At 38.3% G+C, this 20,413-nt stretch overlaps 1 protein-coding gene across 1 annotated transcript in view; it reads left to right on the forward strand.

Moving 5' to 3' along the window:
* The first annotated feature begins 5,034 nt into the window (after positions 1-5,034).
* The window catches only part of LOC139718057 (F-box only protein 11-like), a 62,131-nt gene continuing 46,752 nt past the window's right edge, over positions 5,035-20,413 (forward strand). Inside the window, exon 1 of the mRNA XM_071629548.1 lies at positions 5,035-5,238. Within this exon, the coding sequence (XP_071485649.1) occupies positions 5,148-5,238 (91 nt within the window). The 5' untranslated portion in view covers positions 5,035-5,147. The remainder of the gene's footprint in view (positions 5,239-20,413) is intronic.

Raw genomic sequence — 20,413 nt, forward strand, 5'->3', positions numbered from 1 at the left:
GCACGAGTTTGACAAGATGGGGAAATGGTGGCAAAGGAAAATGCATATTTTGCCAATATATAGGCTCTCCATCATACCATTTTTTCAAACTGTCTGGCATTTTTAGAAAGGTACGAATGGAGGCACAACACTGCAATACATTGACTACACACTCAAAGAGTTTCAGTCTTCCCATTGGTCATGTAGTATAATACACCGGTGCAAAGTGACACGCGGTAGACCTTTCCTGCAACCAATGGACGTTTCTTTCACTACAGCCTATAAACGAAGTATTTCATTCGCCCGCTCTCTTTAGAAAAAAATGTAATATGTAACAAACTATAATGATTAATTGGTTTGACACTTCAACGCTTAAAAACTAGGTAACACGTATCATAAAAAAGGAAAATTTGCAATTAGATTGACACTTAAACATTCGGACATGTAAAATCCCTGACAAACATACCTGATTTATTGGACTGGTATTTTAGACATTGAGAGAATGTAATATGTGTCCGGAACAGATGATAAAATGATTTGTCGGTTATTGACTTAAACATTTGAAATTATGTAATATGTTTTCTGGATAGATATACAAATTTTAGTTGGATTAACACTCAAACAATTAGAAGTTTAATACTAGGAAAATGTACGGTAATTAATTAGATTTTTGTGAAATAATTTTGTCAGTCACCAAAATTGGTTGTAGGCCTATTCCAACTTGTTCACTGTACAGTATTTGTTAGTATGTCACACGCTACCCCCTGTACGCTGTGAAGAGAGTCATGAAAGAACACACTTTGTTGTTAATTGGTATAGGGAGAGTGGGTAGAAGTGGGATAAAAATTGGGGGTCATCCCACTGGACCGACACCCACGAGTCATTCAGCCCACGAATTCGACATTGAAAACAGGTCCATGAGTCAGACAGCTCACGAGTCATGCAGCCCATGAGTTCGACAATATAGGCCTGTAGGTAAAAACAGCCCACGAGTTCGACAGATACAACACGGGTCTCGTGGGCCTTGTTAGCTTAGTGTCGAACTGATGGGTGTATTACTCGTGAGCTGTAGAACTCATGGGCTGTATGACTCATGGATGTCGGTCTCGTGGCGCGCACCCAAAAATTGTGATTTGATGAATTTTCTCGTATGACTTTTCTGATATTTAGAATGGGGCACTCATGACTCGGACCCATCAAAGACTACTGATATACTAGGCCACTTGATATGTTGTACTTCTTATTCCTAACAGTCTGGTATTTGTGCCATAGGCCCTAATTGATTTAAAAAGGCTTCTGAACGGGGAGAAGTGGGCCACCCCTTGGGAGAAGTGGGACATTGGTTCGGGTGAAGTGGGACAAACAGTAACTATAGACTAGACACAATTACTTACAACATTATAATATAACAATGTGTGTGTGTGCGTGTGCGAGCGCGCGTAAGCCCTATGTGTGTGTGTGTGTTTGAATATTTACACATGAAGAGTTTCATCGCAAAGCGTGATTCGAATATCCATGGTCCATCAGAGAAAGTTGTATTTTAAAAGCATCCAGAACTTAATGAAAAAAAAAGTAAATCTTTGATATTTTAGTCATAACTTTGAACACTGGGAGAAGTGGGACAGTGATGCTGTCCCAGTTCACCCCAGCACCTCCCCCCCCCCCCCAAAAAAAAAAAAAATCTTGTTGAGTTTTTTTTTTTTGGGGGGGGGGGCGCTTTTCAGTAAAATTTGACTATTTACGCCACTCTTTACGGTGCGTTTATTGTGCTTGTACAGAGGCCTGATCGGCACCGCCTGGTCTTTCGTTGTTGGTTTATTGTTCCTTTTCTTTTGTTTAATTAGCTTTTGCACACTGACTGGTCTGAGGGGGTTGTATGGGTTGGCTTGTCGAGTCTGGTATCATGGTTCTGATGATTGAATTAATGACTCTGTATCACATTCTTTTATATACCAGCAAAATGTTGTATAATGCATGAAGACATGGTTACTGAAATTAGATCGTGCACACACACCTTAATTAGGCCTATTAATTATGAAAATACCTCTTCATAACACAATTTGAAATTGTGAATAACTGAACAATAACGTAGGTAAGTTTATTTATAACACAGAAAGTTTGAACCCAGCATAAATCTTTAGATTTCAATGTCTTTTATCTAATTCCTCTAGTTTTCGAATCTTATATTTTCTTATTTGAATATGCATAAATAGGCATGAATATCCGTATTCATGATAAAGAAACCAATGACGAACACGTATAATAGCGGACAAAATAAAAACGTTTTGTAACGTCCATTGACGTTTTTAAAACGTTTTCCAAAAAAACCTGTGCTTTGCGGTAAATGCTATAGTCCTAACTTTGACGTTGTATGTACGTTTTAAAAACGTCCATTTTATACGAAGACGTACAGAACTTTAAAAAAAAAAACCGTTTAGGAAACGTTCTTATAACGTTATGCGTTTGCTGGGATGCTAAGTGCCTGCTAAAACCGTACGATGAATTCAGAAAGCATTTCATACTGAATGCAAAAAACAAACAACCAAACAAACGAAAAAACACAAAAAGGTGTCCAAAAAAAAATAATTCAAAATTAAACTTTCCAGCAGTTGTTGCAGAGCAGTTACCATGTGCTATACTCTGATGCCAGATGGCTAATAGGGGATAAGACTTGAAATCTGATTAGCACAAAACTTTTTTTTTGAGATATGAGAGGTGTCCCACTTCTCCCGCGTCCCAGTTCACCCCACTCTCCCCTATTATACACTTAAAGTTTCGCATTCAACATGATGCAATGTGGATTATGTCATTCGTATGTCTATCTTATTCATACAGAAGTTATAAATACACAAGCTCTCCAACTTCATGAGTTCCTTTCAGTACCATTCCCTCTCGAGAAATCGGTAATCGGCAAGATGTTGTCGCTCAGCAACAAAACGCATATGCAACAGAGGTGAGGTTCGCGCACGGAGGGATCTAAAATAGAAGGATGTGCACTCGGTGCAGAGGACTCAGAACTGTTAAGAACACTATACCTGTTGAATCCTGAACGTGCAACCTTTCCCTCTCGATGAATAAGAATTATAAAATGGGTTCAAGAATGTAGCCAATTGGAAGCGCTGAAATGAGTCACGTGTGCGTGCATTAATTTCTTAGTAAATGCACGGCCGGGGCCTGACGTACGTCACAATGTTTACACTAGCAGTGCGCACTCAATCAGTTGTTACAAGTGCGTCACGCGCTACTATACGCGCTGTCAATCCTGTAAACAACTTCTAGTTCGGGCTGCCACAACAGCCGGCGGCCTTTCTTGTGCATAACACGTGGCGTACGTATACTCTTATACGTACGTAGTACTTATGTGCGGGATTTCCGAGTGCGACATGCGTAAATGTTTGGGACGAACATCTTCGGACATCTTGACTTTTGAGCGAGTGCTACATGTAGCTGACTGGTATTGACCCACAAAGGTACGTGAATAATGCTGTTAGTTTTCGACCCATTTTATAAAACAAATGATGCACAGGATTATTTCGTGGCGTTAGTGAAGGTGCGGCTCACTCTCGAGTATTGACAACGGTTGCAAACATGCACTCGGCTGCGCCTCGTGCATGTCGCACCATTGTCAATACTCTCGAGCGCGCCGCACCTTCACTAACACACTCTATCCTGTGCATCATTTGTATACTATTGTAACATGAACCTCGAGCTAAAATCATCTAGTTTCAGAAGAAAAAAAAATGACACCGTTCTCCAGAAAACTTTGGCGGGACTTCAATCGTATACACCGCGTCTTCCGATTCTGGAAATATAGCGAAATCTCCAGTGAAAGGCTGAAAACATGGACATTTTAATGCCAATTTTGCAAGTCTGTCTTCTCATAGAATAATATTAAGTTCAGTATCATTGCATACATCAATTTTTAAAGTTTCAAATTCCGTCCGAAGTTTCGTTTAAAAAAATGAATTACTTTGCGTGATTACAGTAATTTCACCACAGATAAGGGTTGTTTTCGATGGTCATTTCCCGCAAGCTCTTTTTTTTTAAATATAGTTGTTGGGGTTTTCTGTTGTTGTTGTTGAAGTATTTACATGATGTATTGTCGTGATATCTATCCATGTACAAACAATAATGTCAGTCTTTTGGCTGTCCCTTCGATTGTTTTTTTTTAATTAACAAGCTGACTTTCATTCATTGTCATAAAATATATCCAGAGCACCATTTCATAAGATTCTTAAAAACACGCTAATTATTGCAGTTGCTAAGTGGCAGCGACCATGCAGTAAACAATCATTCATATACGTGAGTATTTTAGTCACTACCATGAAAATGTAATCTAAGCAACTTACAACTATTGTAAACCCTATATAAAACGAGCAACAGAAGTGACTGGAAGACAACACATTAGAAACAAGAGTTGCAGAGTAAAAAAAAAAAAAATCATTATAGACAGTGTGAAAGTCAGCATCCCATGTAAAGATCGATGATGTTTGAATCTTGTCTAGAGAAGGACATCAGCCAGCGAGAATGCAAAAGACGAGCAGAAATCTATGGAGATGAACTGTACACCATTTGTATACTTTTTTTTATTTTTGGTCTTCTTCTTAGAACTTTCTTCTCTTTTTCTTCTTGTCTTCGCATGGAGAGATTAAACTTGGTCTTGAAAAATCACATTTTACCCTTTGAGCGCTCCGTATACCTAAATACCGCACTCGGTCCAAGCGTTTGGTACACTCGGTAGGCTTCACTTGCGCACTCACTAATATACCCACACAATGACACACACGTTAAATATCCATACACACACACGCTAACACACCACACAGGCACCACAAAGAAAATACGAATGGCTCGTTCAGATTAGAGGCCGGGCTGCTCTGGCAGAAAATACCGGGTACTCTTGTGCGTGTGTGTGCCGTAGACGAATGTATGCACCCAGCTCTGTCGTCGCTGTATGTTCGGGGTAGAGGCGGCCATATATCGTACGTACTGTACGTACATGTACGTTGCGAATGGTACAGGTATAGTAGTGCTATGGGAAAATTAGTAGTTTATCGAGCAGGCGAATAGGATGACCTTCCGCTAGATGTTCCTATAGGAACTGCCTGACGGGGAGGAACATTTTCCACAATTTCGCCAGAATTAAGAAAGTTTTCTTCCTTCTGACGATGTCGACGACTGAAAAAAGATCGACTGGAACTACTTTGAGAAGATCAGCACGATTAATCGAGAGAAAACCAAGCAGTTCTTTGTCGAATGGTGAGAGCCTTTGTTTGACCTCAATTTATGCCGTACATTTCGTAGAGCGATTTACCCACATCGCTGCATGCAGCTCGGTGCAGCAGAGGCTTTCGATTCCTAGGCCAATCCATATCCATCGTTCTCCCAGTCGGCAGGCAGGGTGGAATGCATGCATTTGCAATTTGACTCCAAAGCTGCAGGAAAGCATTGTCCATTTATTTCATGCATGTCACCAAGCGAGGCAAACGATATACCGTATAGACGGAAGTAGTGCTACTCATTCAGGATATTTTCACCCCTAAAACACGTCCAGTAAAATACTGTGTAAATTAACGTTAGATCTAGAATGTAGGACTCTTTAAATTAGTCTTACGTTGTTGCAGTGTATAACCTTGTCTACTAACAATGCTGTTGAATAAATCGAAAAAAAAAAGAGTCAAAGTGTTGTCTATGTTTGTCTCATTGTCGACATTGATTTTCTCTTGGTATCAATGTCAAGGCAGACATCAATCTAATTTGTCCAATATCTTATTCTTACTTTGACTCTCAAACACAGTCTAATGTTAACACTTGTGATGTCATGTCACCAATGATAATGTCAACAACGTGCTAAAGTAAATTAACACTCACGATTAACAGTCAACACTAAGTGTTTAAAAATCTTCTGAGGCAGAATCATGATCCTAAACATGTTTTAGGCATTTTCGGGGGATAGATCAACGTAACCGTGTTTTCAAACGCGTTTGGAAACGCTGGTTTGAAACGCTATTCAAAGGGTGTTTTTGAAACGCGTTTGAGACCACAATCGCTTTTCTTCTGAGAGTAGATAAACGCAGTGCTGTTTTGAAACATGTTACATATTATCATGATATCTCCGAGCTGCCAAGGTCAGCTTCCATCCAGTATACAACCCGTACGCTGTAGGTTTCAACATGGGCCTCAGTTGACCTCTGCTTCCCAGGTCAAGCTGCGCAAAGCAGCTGCGCAGTGACAACTCTCGAATCGCGTTTCAATGATGGTTAGATAAGCGCGGCACCTTGAAAATCGTGTTTCAAACCATGTTCGCAAATGCCATTCCAAATGCATTTTGAAACATGATTATCTCTCTTGATTGAGTTAGAAAAATGCATTTAATAGATTCATGTATGGTGTGGTTTAAGTTTACAGTGTAGGTTAATAGAGTTCACTTATGCGCATTAAAAGTAACTTCTTTTTGCATTGAAATTGTGAGAAATAAAAAAATATTGAAATTCGAAGCTTACAACAGTACGTATCAATCAAAGATGTAGATGTCTGTTATAAATGTTTGAGGTTTAATAGTCTGTAGTATTGTATCCGTCTATAATTCAAGTGTTTGAGATAGATGAACAGAACGAACACTGAGATACAATGTTATCTAGTTCTACTATCAGTGACAGTTGACAGTTTGAGCAAAATCACACAAATGATTTGATCTCCAATTCATTTAAAGGCAAGACTTCCTTATGTCCCCCTTTAACACCCATCACTTGCCAAGTGTGTGTGCATGCATGTGTCCATGCGTACGCTTGGAATGGTAGAGTGGTGTAGAGTGGTATGGCAGAGTTGATGGGAGACACATTGAAGTCTTTCCCATTCAAACTTGGGCTGCTCTCTTTCATTGATTTTGCAGATTTCCATTCAAAATTTTCAAAATATCCTCAAGCTTGTCTGGCAGTAAAGAAGCTTTTGATGAACTTGTCAGAAATGAACATAAAATGGGTGTTACACAGAAAAGTACTTGGTACATAGCATAATAATTCACATCATTTTCAGTAGAGATATGTAGCCAGATTAAATCGTTTGCAATCCTGCAATGTAGATGCTCAAATTTCAAGAGACATCAGGGCTCAACACTAACTTTTTTTTCTCTAGTGGCCCATTTGGGCCACTGAAATCTTTAGAAATATCTGAAAATTTGGTGGCCAGATAAAGAAATGTGCTGTAAGTGGCCCCAAAATAACTGGAAACATAACAGTCCATTTTGCATCGTAAGTGTCCGATCGGGTCACCAAATGAAGATAGCCTTGTTGGAAATTTGGTGGCCTGACATGCGACATCAATTTTGGGTGGCCCTGGTCCACCGGGCCACTGCTAGTGTTGAGGCCTGGATACAATGTCTTAGTGTAGTCATACAAAGGATCAAAGCATCAAATGTAGTGATCAGGCGCTGATTCACTGGCTGAAATAGAGACCAATATCAGTATCAATAAGCTTTTCTGTAATATTTTTTCTAAGTAGTCCTTATCAATATCATTACAACATGTACATTGTACATGTGTACTAGATGACGGATACCAAGTGTCACAATTTTGGATCTTGTCTTTGGCTGGGACTGGATGGATGCTGCCTGCCTGCTACCTTGTATGATGGAGTTCAAATACAAAATTTCCTTTTTGCATGTGATATTACAATGTATAGTTGTAGGTATGGTTTTGATATACCTAAATCATCAGACTCGGATCTCTCCCATTTCATGATGACAAATTAGGGGAGTGGTAAAAAATGGTGGTTCAGAGGGTTTTCATGACTTTCTTATTACAAGCAAACATAAATGTGAGTTGTGATGTTTTACAATGTAGGTATCATGACAAGATTAGCATCTTTGCTAACATTTGTTGGCAAAGCAGGACTACTTGTTAAAGTAGGATTTTTTTTTTTGCCTTTCGCAAGACTGGAAACCCGCATAAAATTAAAAATACTCAAATACTTTTACACGTCATACGTGTACGTTCTACTAATGAATGTCTTGATTCCGCAGAATTTTTTAAAAGCATGCAAAATTCATCTTATTACCCTGTTGAGTGCGAAAATATCCACTTGTACAGTACATTTGTATATCAATGAAAGATCACAAAAGGTGGTACAAAGCTCACTACGCTATTACTATCATACTGAGTGAAATATGGTCTCTATTTTCTGTAGTCGTGTTTGATCTGACCAGTTTGCTGTTTATCAGTAGCTTAGAAATAGAAATTCTTAAAGCCCTTTTATTATTGGTTGCAGTGTTTTCATTGATAAGGAACTCCTTTGCAGTGCTGATATACCAATTCATCTTTTTTAGGTCTTGAACACTTTTCCTGGCTGTGACCTTCACTTTCGGCTGTGATAGTCTCTCATAGTGTTGATACTTTGCCATAATGGTACAATTCATGTCTTATCTAGATAATTCACATTACATTCAAGCAGTATACCTTTTCAATGAATCACCATTATCATGTCAGGAGGATAGGTTCTTTTATCAAGCTATCTCCCTTTTCTCATTATTCACAGCAACAAAGTGGGTGGGGCAATGTGTTGGCTTAATGAATGACTTGCATTAATTTAGAATGATCATGTTAAATAATAACATTAAGCAATGGCGGCACTGAATAAAAGATTCAAAACTCTTGAAAGGATTGTCCAATTTTTCTCAATCTTTACTCGTATGTTCTACTACAGAGTTAGGCTGCATCCTATCAATCCACATACAGTTTACCAAGGTATTGTACATTGTATACACATCATTTGGGCTCAATTCCCTTCTAAATTTTGCAATCCAGTTCAGTAGACTAGTGGTCATACCTGGTCTTGTAGCATGCTGAACTTAGGCATTTATCAGTACATTGTATTTCCTCAACCCCCCCCCCCCACAAAAAAAAATCCAACAACAACAACACGAAACAAAACAATACAAGTGGCAATACCATCCTACACGTATAAGACTATCACTCATAACATGAAAACAGGTGCCTTTTTTGGAATCTCATCTTCTGCACAAGTTGGAATGAATTTTGACAGATATTCCTTTTGTTATCTTGAGCATCCTTGCCATGAAATTTAGTTTAAGATTTGTCATATTTGATCCTTTATTTCATTTATTTATTTTTTTGGGTCTCCTACAATTGTATTTTCAAGTAATTTTCTGGTATGGTAAAGGAGTAGTAGAAGAATTTAGATAATGGAGTACAAATCCAAGTAATGATTAAGGAATTCATGAGTTGAGGAGAGAGCAAGAGAATTAATGGCTTCATTACTGTATGTACAAATGTATGTAAGCCCAAAGTGATAACATCATGGGATTGTGAATCTGTATTGCTAGCGTGAAATTGAGCATGTGTAATGTGTATTGATATCGCAGGAAAACTTAAAGCGCATATCCCCACTATGGAGGCAATTGCATGCAGGATCAGTGATAATTTAATCTCATTTCAAGATTCATATCAAATAATCTTATATTCGTAGTTTACCTCATAAAACATGGTTAGGCTGGATTTGTGAGTAATTTTCACAAGAAATCACCCCTAGTTTATAGAGATTACAAACCTGTTGTTCTGACCACTACAAGTGGTTCGATTACCCTCCTTTTCTTTTGTCATTACTGCTATTTTTTAGGGGAAAAAAATGTGAGCAGGGAATGGTATACACAGTTCAGGTAACTTTCCTGAAAGCATTGATTGTGCTATACAGGCAAAACACAAAATATATAAGGTATAAGGTATCGGTATTCATACACCCTAACACATTGCTAGTGACAAGAAAGTCAGTGTATAGCTCAGATAAGGACACTTCTTTATTATGAGGTATAATGTACAAATATGTACACTGTATGATGTGTAATTTCAGCAGTGGGCTCAGTCAACAGTGAAATGAACATTTCTGAGAATTTGAATGACTATTGAGATAGTCAAAACGGATGACAATGTAGTTCAACGTGACATACAATGTATACTTGACACACTCCTGTGTAAATCAATGTGAAGATACAATTGTAGGTGTCTGTACCATTGTATTCACAGGATAAGGCCTGGATGTTTAGGTAATTGGTATTTGATAAATGATGATAATAATGATAATGATGATGATAATAATAATAATAATAATAATAATTATAATAATAGTGATAACAATGATAATAATAACAATAATAATGATAATAATAATAATGATGATGATGATAATAGTAATGATAATAACAATAACAATAATAAACAATGCTTACATGTATTAGCACATACATGTAACATAGTGTATAATTATGTCACTTTGTGCTATTAAAGGAAAGACTGGGGAAAAGACTTTGCAATTGCAATGTTACTAAGTTTTATGTTTGTTCAGACTGTAAAAAAAAAAAAAAAATGTGTTTTAAGCATCAATACCTGTTGTGCACTTTTTGTACAACCTGAATACAGATGAATCTGTGGCATGAAAACAAACCTTTTCAATTACACAATGTTATTTTGTCATTGTTGTATCAAACCAAAGCAAATGGAAACTTGCATAATTGATGTTTCCAGTCCCAGTAAACACACATGTAAATTGTACGGTGTGATATAGCAAACTTGTTATAATTGTAGGAGTTCGAATACTTACAGTATGATTAGTGATCATACATTCATGTACAATGTATCTCTTGTCGAGAAATCAGTCAGTTTGATGTGTATTACTGTACATCCTAGGGAATATGTAAAATCAAGGAGATTTCTCTTGCATTCAATGTCCTAAGATGTTAGGTATATGAACTACTCTTTAATTTTTGTCGTGCTTTGCTTACTGTGTGTACAATACCACTGCCTCACTTTCACTGGTTTGTACTGAGGAGTTTTGATGGGGTCAGTGCTGTTTTTCCAATGTGTTGTATTCCCCTTACGAGTAATTATTATGACTGCTACACACAGCTTTAAAGGGACTGTACAGTACTGGTTGAGGTGAGGATTCAGGTTTATAACATTCCTAAGTGAGATAATGAGAAACCTCAGGTGTGAGTTTCTTCAGTTTGTCTCCCTCTACAAATTGAATTTGTTAAGATCGCAACTGCTGATCTGTAAATTAACAAACATGTCGGAACCCACTGGTTCCTTTTTTCCGACATGTTTGTTAATTTACAGATCAGCAGTTGTGATCTTAACAAATTTAATTTGTAGAGGGAGACAAACTGAAGAAACTCACACCTGAACCTTAACCCCTCTGAATAATATCTTTCTTACAATGAGAAACCTCTTATGAAATATGAAAGACCACGCAATTTTAAGAAGGATTCAACGTTTATTTGATGAAAATTGTTTTTCAAATGGCTGAGATATCCAAAAAAGTGATAATAATAGAAGGCGACAGGCCATGCCTTTTATGAGGATCTCTTTGTTTCACCTTGTTTTTGGATCTCTCAGCCATTTCAAAACCGATTTTCATCAAATAGACTTTTGATTCCCCTTAGAATTGCATGCTCTTTGACTTCTCATAGAGTGGTTTCTGAATATCTCGCAAAACGTTAAGAGCTAAATCCTAGCCTCAACCAGAACTGTACAGTCCCTTTAATGCCATATCGATGTGAAAAGTAACAATAATAGAACCCATAAATCCATTCAATTTTTCATGCATAGCACCAATTTGTGATGTACAATGTAGCCACTTAATGTCACATACAGTATCCATTGAACACACACACACACACACACACACACACACACACACACACACAAACACACACACACACACACACAAAGTGTTTACAAAATTTGTACATATGTGTACTGCACATACGTGTAGAGCCTATGCAGCTATATACAACTAGGAGGCTTCAACACTGGAGTTAGGCAGACATGGGGGAAGCTGTGCTCAAATATCTCCTGTAAACAAACTCTGGTCTATTGTCCCCACATTCACACTTAGACTCCAGAATTCCTACTGGTGAATAGCAGCTCTGTGTTCTTTCAAAAGATTGTGTACTTGTCTATTTTAGTCTACAAACTGTGCACTGAGATAAGCGAACTGTAAATGGTAAACCTGCAGGTATGCCCTACTCCTGCACTGCTCTTGGTCATAAATGAACAGAAAAAAAAACCCCAAAATGAGATGACATCATGTTATTGTTGTACTGAACCGCTGTGTATACCTTGCAGAACGGTGCATAATATATACAAGTACATTGTAACTCCCTGATCATATAATAAAAAGCAAGAGGATACTGTGGTATGGTATCCAGTTGAAGGTACTACAAACACATTGTCACAACCCAGTTACAGCAACACTCCTACATTTAATGTGGCTAACACATGTAGGAAAATATCGCAGATAGGCCTACAGCAAATAGACTGCATAATGAGAAGGTAGGGACGGACATGGCATGCACCGAGCATAGCCCACTGCCAGACATTAGGCTGGGCAAACGTGCGCGAATAATGCATGCAGCATTCATTAGTCTTTAGCAGCTCTCAGTCTGTTCAGCACACAGTGGCAGCCAGCATAGCACTAAAGCCTGGCATGGCATAATCAAGGCAGGGCTTATGCCAGCAGGGAATGTTCAGTGTTGTACCTACATTTGTATGCTGATAACATATTGCCAAATTACAAAGATACTCTCCATTGTTTTGTTGGTATCCAGGAGATACTGTATAACAAATAATCAGAGCTAAGCAGACACACCATTTACCCTTGCCAACGGTGTCTATTTAGCTGAATGATGCATGTTTTAAGTCTCCTGAGGTGGCCTCATAGTGGCATGAAATGTTAGGTTATTGTTTATGGTTCTGTATGTATGAACATTGTCTCTGCCTCAGCACATGATCTGCTAGTATACTTTTTTCCCCCCCTCCCTTAGGAATCTAGTATGCTTCTGTTTCATTTTACAAGTGTGTTTTATTGTTATTCCATACTGTAAAAGTGGATATTTTTGTTTGAGTGATTTTTCACGCTCGGTGGGTAAGATGAGTTTCATGAGTTTTTAATTCCGTCGAATCACATGAGCTACTGGACCATATAGCAAGCAAAAATATTTGTGTGCTTTTATTTTCGCACTAGCTTCTGGTAGTGCGAAATGCACAAAAATTTCAATGCTGCGAAAATATCCGCTTTTACAGTATTACATGTGATAGTGGTGGATAGATTGTGGCAAATTTTTCATTTCTGTTTGCTGCACATGTAGTTTTGTTGAATGCTGATATACAGTAACTCAAATGTACACAGTGTTAGCATGCCAACACTAATTTTGTAGCATTTCAATCAATTTTACCAAAAAGACTTTACTAAAGTACTTCATTTGCTGTTCTGACATATGTGGAAGAGCCATTCTATACAACAGTTGTATATCAATTGGACATGTGCAAGACTCATGAGGGAATAGCACACAATTCTTCACTGAACCATTTTATTATTTACTTCTATATCTAGACACAAACACTTTACCGGTAATAAAAAATGTCTGAGGTATACATACACTACATAGAAAGTGTTTGGATGATGTATCTCATGGAAGTGGATATGGCTCAGATGTGCAAGAAAGCCATTGCAGCCTTGTTCAGTTCCCTCAAATGGTCGTTCTGCCCCTATGGTAAATGACCTGACATTATCCTGTGGCAGAGCTAAATGTAATTAGCTCAGATTTGCAACAGGAAACACACATCTAAAGCTCAAGGGGATGTCCCTTTGATGAACTTCAATCCCTCTTTCCCTGTCCTCTCCTTGCCTCAGTCTCCAAGTTCACTTGTCTTCCCCAAAGCTCTACTGCCAGCATGTGTCCAGAAGTAAAGGAGAAGGGTCCCCCTATGAAACTGTGTGGGAGGCTTTGTCATTGCTTCTTCACAGAATCATTCTGTATGTGGGCCCACTCATGGGTCACTGATGCCTAAAATCACATCGAGAACTAAAGCTGTAGTTTGTGTGGGTGGTAGTTTCACAATGGGCACATGCTTTGGACAGATGGCTATAGTTTGTCACTCAGCACACAGTTTAGCATACATGTATGTGCATGATGAAGATTACAAGAATGTATATTGTAATTGTACAGGACTTTGGTAGTTTCATCTCTCGAGTTTTGACAAGTGGTTGTTTATCATCAGCCTGTTTGAAGAATAATAAAATGGGGATAATGATAGATGAATAAAAATGGTAAAAAAGCTTCATATATTTGTGTTTGTACATTCATTTAGTCATTGTTATCATCATTATTATTATTATCATTGTCATCCTCATTATCATTATTGTTATTCATATTATTATTATTATTATTATTGTTATTGTTATTGTTATTATTATTATTATTATTATTATTATTATTATTATTATTATTATTATTTTTCATCATCGTCATATTTTCTTTTTTCATTATAATCTTTTATGGCCTATATATAAACACCTGTAAAGATGCCATCAGGCATAGAAATTTGCTAAGCTCTAGAGTTGGTATCACATATGATTTAATTTTTGTAAAATTCAGATGTACTGTAGAAGCATGCTGCCTTTGTTTGATAATGATTTGCCAATCAATCACATGTACAGGAAAAGGAGGAAGAGTTTTTTTTTTTTTCTGTGAAACAGGATAAATCTTCTTCTCATTGCACATTCTGTCAAGGAGTGTCATATGGATCACGGAAATTCCTTAATCTATACAACTTTATTAAATTTGTAATGATGCATACGTACATATATACAAGTTGTGTACACATACAGTTGTACACACACAAACATGCAAACAAAACAAGACATACACAGAAACACCTTCATATCAATACCAACATGCATTCATGCATACAGACACACATAAACCCGCACCCACATACACAAACCCACACACCCACACCCACACAGAGTAAGTCTCTATACTAAAGATAAATTTCCTGAGAGCAGAGGTTAGAGAGCCATAGGTCTGTGAGGTTAATTCCTACTGCAGTTCAGTATTTACTCTGTTGCCAGAGGCAAATTGGTATACACAGTGTATTGTAAGAACCATCAAAGTCTGTGACTGCAGTGAATAGGTTCAGCAAAGCATGAGTGTGTCACTAGACTTTAGATCACTGCACTGAGCAATTATGCCTGTTCCTTTGTGATATGATTATAGATTGCAGTTGTGCTTTGGTCTGACGTACACGTAAAGCCTACACATGAAGTGCAAAATGCAAGTAATAGTATGAACACTATTATTGAGTGAATATGGGAAATTTGGGAGGTATCATGCTACAGAATAAGAAAGAGTGTACCATTTTGAGCAAAATGTAGCTGGTATTTATAAACAGTATTTATTTCATACTCAGATTGATGTATCATTCTTAAGTTCCTTCCATCGGTATAAAGTTTTAGGATTTTTGCATGCTTTGATTGCATTCCAGGTGATATACAGTGTGTGTATCTCATAGGCACAGTTGTTCACATTTTACATACAAACTAAAAAATGTCACAATTGCATCAAACCATGAAAATGAAATGAGCAAGCAGTAAAAAAAGATATGATATACTGTATGGTATCCTTAAATTTACTATTTCCCATAGGATTGTGTAGTTAGCCATTATCTGTGCAAATAAGCATTTTGATTAGTATAAATGTGGAAACTCTTACTATTCAATTTGTTGCCCCATATCTGTACATATTACTCTGAGGCAGTGCTTGAAATTGGTAATTTCTCAGTCTAATTCATTACCATGAAAGTTGCAGTTGCAGTCCTGCTAAACCTTACATGCACTGGGAATGTGCTGAACAGCACACTGAAAATGCAGCATGTAGTGTAGGGTATCCCCAAGTGATCAGACCACAGATGGTACACAAAGAAGTACAGAAGTGAAGAAGAAAGGAGCTACAGGGCAGTCCTTTATTACGTAGTATACATTTGCCCTGCACTTCTCTTTGTATGCATACACGAGTAGGCAGAGGAGCCGTGTACACTTGGCATGTGAATGCAAATTGTGGTGGCCGGCTTGAAGATGATCAAGCTTGAGTAATCAGCAGCTGCCAACCTGAAAAGCTGAGAAGTCTTTGTTTACTTCACAGTTCACTGCAATCTCACATGGGAAGGAGAAGAGACATTTTGCCCCATTCCAAGCACATTATGATCCCAATCAGTAGACTATTGGTCAGTAACATGCAAGGTATTGCATATTTGGTATGCCACTTATAGCATGTTTTGTTTGATAGAGAATGTAATGATACAATTTGTAGGTGTAGGTGTGAAAGCTGCCTGTAGGCATGAAATACAAACAGCCATCATGAATGCACACTTGAACAGTATATTAGAGAAATTTGTTTCAAAGTCACAAAATCTTTAAATTTGTACAAAGGGTAGCAGTCAGGTATCCTCTCTTTGTCTCTAACACTCGATAACAGTCTGATTCAGTTTTGAAGTAGATTACTCCAGTTGATTAATGATTATGATACACAGTACTGAATAAGTGATAGTACCTTTACTCATGGGAGCATCTCTCCAGAGGTACACAAATTAGTGTAGGTGCAGTGTATGTGGCTGTAAATCAAATCTAATTTTCCGAGGAAGGTGTATCGGATTACACACTGTATATATCAGGACCACTGCCCTATTCAGGTAAGCAGCATCATTGAGATTAAAAAAGCATTTTTAATGGCCTTCATGATAGTCAATTTGATATGACTTCATTGTGATATTTATAAGAAAAATGCAAAGTCGTGTGATTATAGGGCTTTTTACACTTGTAAATTTTTGCTTAGTCCCGTACCAACGGTGGGGCTAAGGCCCCCCCCCCCCCCTTAGCCCCACCGTTGGTACGGGACTATCCTTAGCCCACTTTCTGTTTACACTCGTTTTTGCCAAAGTGGGCTAGCCCCACCGATAGTCCGGTACTATCTGGCCCTGCAAAATAGCACGGTTAGCACCGCAGTTGCGGTGCCAAGCAAGTGAGTGTAAACAGAACGAAAAAATAATCCTGGGCTAAGCGACGGAGACGAAGTCCGACCCTCACTGACCAATCAGAAATGAGGTAATTAAGTGCTGCCGGTGCGTGCGTGTACGTGTACAGTACACAGCGTAATCATGAATATTCATGTGGTTTGGAAAGTCCGGGGCTAAGAAATACGAGTGTAAAAAGGTCAGTTTTCTCCTTAGCCCCGGACAAGAGATAGTACGGGACTAATTGGCCAGTGTAAAAAGCTGAAAAAATTGGTACGGGACTAACGATAGTCCTGGGTCAGAGAAAGTCCGCGTTAAGAAATACAAGTGTAAAAAGCCCTTATTACACCAAAGCAAATTTTCCCGTGGAAGAAAAGGAAAATTGTCTTTCTTGCATTCAGTTGTCATTAACTGCAAATAAATCATTTTGGATAGTCTTTATGTTCTACAGAGCTGTATAAATGCAACTAGACAAGCACTGAGAAGCAACACAACGATCTTTCAAATGATGATCTGTTGACCTCATTATGGTTTCTGTGGCTACTCTCCCATCAGTCATAGAAAGGCTTTGATGTCCAACACCCTCTCCAAGTAAATGGACACTGCCCACATACTGTAAAACACGATATATTCGCGGCATGAAAATTTCGCGAATTGGAGCCGACGACCTTTCTGGCAGCATGAAATTTTTGCGAGTTACCACTGGCATCCAATGCACATTGTGTAGGCAAGAACTTTCGCGTGCATTTTAATTTTGTGAATGTTGCCGCTCGCAAAATTTGCGACATTAAAATGCACACGAAAATTCCTTGTTTTACAGTACACATTTGTGTACATCTATGATTCGATATCAAACTAGACCGCCATCCACACTGACTGTGAAAATAGTGGCAACATGTATATGAAAACTCATGATGTTACAGTGAAAGTTGCTATGCAATCATGCAAAAAGCCACTACTGAGTACTACTGGTACATTGCCAGAAAAGTCACACACAGGAGTGTGATTGTACTAATGCACATCAAGTTTGCTGCCATGATTTGCAGTTTGAACCTGCACTGCAGAAAACATGTGATTCTCACCAAGGAGAAGCTCTTTGTTCTTACCAAGGGACTTCAGTACTCCCCACAGTCAGTCACTAGTCAAAATGTGCTCCTACATGTATTTGGATCTAGGCTATTGTTTCATTTGTTGTGAAGCTAGGGAATTGCTGAATCCAGTGCACTTTGAGTACATTTGAGTACATTTATTGTGTGGCAAATCTCATCATATTTCTCTTGTGATGTAACCTTGCAAGTCTTGTTGCAATGTGAATAGAGAAGTAAAACAGCCTAGTCTTTAAAGACATTATCTATTTTCAATGAGAATGGGCCGAGAGAAAATTACTTTGTAGAAATATTTTTTGTGAATTATGTCAAATGATTTGTTTAGATATTAAGGTGAGCTGAATACAGGGTAAATAACTTTGTCTTTTAGTGATCGTGAATTCTGTAATCTCATTGGTCAATCAACCACTGAATATATCCCGTATTCCGTGATAAGGTCATATTGTGCGCATGCGCTAACTCCACCACTGAATATATTTCGTATTCCGTGATATGACGTCATAATATTACACAGCTAGCTGCACGTCTGCCAAAGACGCTTATAGGAAAGTGCATGCTAATCCTGTACAAAACAAATGGACAGCGCGCGGTCCTCAAGCGTATTACGCACATACAATTGTAACCTGAGACCACAAGACGCTTGATAAACGACAACAACAGCAACTTCAAAGACAGTGCATCTCAGGTGATGTGCGTCTTTGCCTGAGCTAGCTAGACGTGCTGTCTTTGCCTTTATATCTGGCTACTGCACTTATGGCGTGTACGTATTTGTATGCGCGCATACAATAATCAGCTCGCGAGACGTAGGCCTCAGTCAACATGGTCATGGCTGACAGCTGGCGATTTCAACATCATTCACGAAGGGAAATAAGCGAGAAGAAGGTTAGCACTTACACTAAAAGATAAAATCGTTACCCCCTGCTTGTTCTCACGAAATACGGGCAAATATCTACTGTCTGGTGCCATATTCCATTCGGCCTCCGGCCTCATGGAATATGGCACCAGACCGTAGATATTTGCCCGTATTTTGTGAACAAGCAGGGGGTAACTAATTGTATTTGCATTTAAATAGTTCTTTGTTCTGCATGAAAACACATGTATCCATACTTTTGTGTAGGGCCTATAAAGATAGTCTACTCAAAGCTTAAAGCAGGTGCAGTTTGATACTCAGCATACAACACAGGATTTAAAAGATTGTGCCTGTTCTGCATGACATGTTTTTAACTGCGAGGATTCTAAGGGTAGGCAAAATTCACTGTACAATCTTGTATGTGAACTATGTTTACTAGCTCAGGGATTTACTGTAAAACATGTTATTTTAGTGGCATGAAATTTTCGTGAATTGGAGCCACCGGCCTTTTTCACTGCATGAAATTTTCGCAAAGTGCCTCTGGCATTCAATGCATATAGTGTAGACAAGAGCTTTCGCATGCATTTTAATTTCGCAAATCTTGGCTCTCACAAAATTGGCGAAGTTAAAATGCACGCGAACATTCCTCATGTTACAGAAGACAGGGATGGTTTGCTTTGTTTCTGTGTGTGGCCAAGAAAGCATGTCTTTGAAATCAACCCAACCTAGAAATAATTTGAATTCTTCAGTGTCACCAATGTTTTGTTTCCAAACATCAGATTTCAGTTGGTCTATGTTCCATCTGGATGTGTTTACACTGAGCACTAGTACCCTTCCCTTTCCTCCCCCTCTTTCTACAATGTACATTTATAAGTCTTACATGTACATGTACATCAAAGGGAATGAAACCTATACATGTACATTGAGTGAATGCAGCAATATACAGTGGTTACATTTTCAGCGAAGTTTGAGGAAAATTTGACAATCCATTGAAAAATTCTGAATTTTTATAGTTATGGTGCAGTCATGGCTGGATGAGAAGACTACCACAGTTTGTAATGTCACACATGTACAACAATATAAAGAAGTAATAAAGAGAATTCCATAACATGACATTTTTAATAAAAAGTATGTATTCTCTTGATTTTCAAGAGGTACTGTTAATCAAGTGCTCTGTCATTGTGCTAGACAATTTTGTGAGTGGTTTAATTTGCGATCATAGAGTACAGTAATGAACAAAGAAATATTCACCTGCATGTTTGCATTTATGTCAAGATTGGAGTTTTGCCTGTTGTTAAATTTGCAAATCGCACCCATCTTGCGAAATTGGCAAAAATTGAAACCCTCTGAAGTAGCGGCGCATACAGTTTCTGATGCACACAGTTACTGCAGCAGACAGAATGCAGGGAGCTGTGCTGCATATATCTGCATGAAGCAGCTTTATGACTTGCCAGCCATTCAGTCCCTACACTGCCATCGGCAGTTGCCAGCCTTATGTGTGCACAGACATCTAACACCTTCACAAACTTTTCCCCTGATGCTGAATCACACCGGAGGTCACCAAATCATGGCAAATCTGAATGTCACTATTCCTGGTAGTGATAAAATGGTATATT

The sequence above is a fragment of the Diadema antillarum genome, unplaced genomic scaffold, assembly GCF_040938485.1.
Source record: "Diadema antillarum isolate AM-2024a unplaced genomic scaffold, OU_Dant_1.0 scf00000087, whole genome shotgun sequence".
Taxonomy (NCBI): domain Eukaryota; kingdom Metazoa; phylum Echinodermata; class Echinoidea; order Diadematoida; family Diadematidae; genus Diadema; species Diadema antillarum.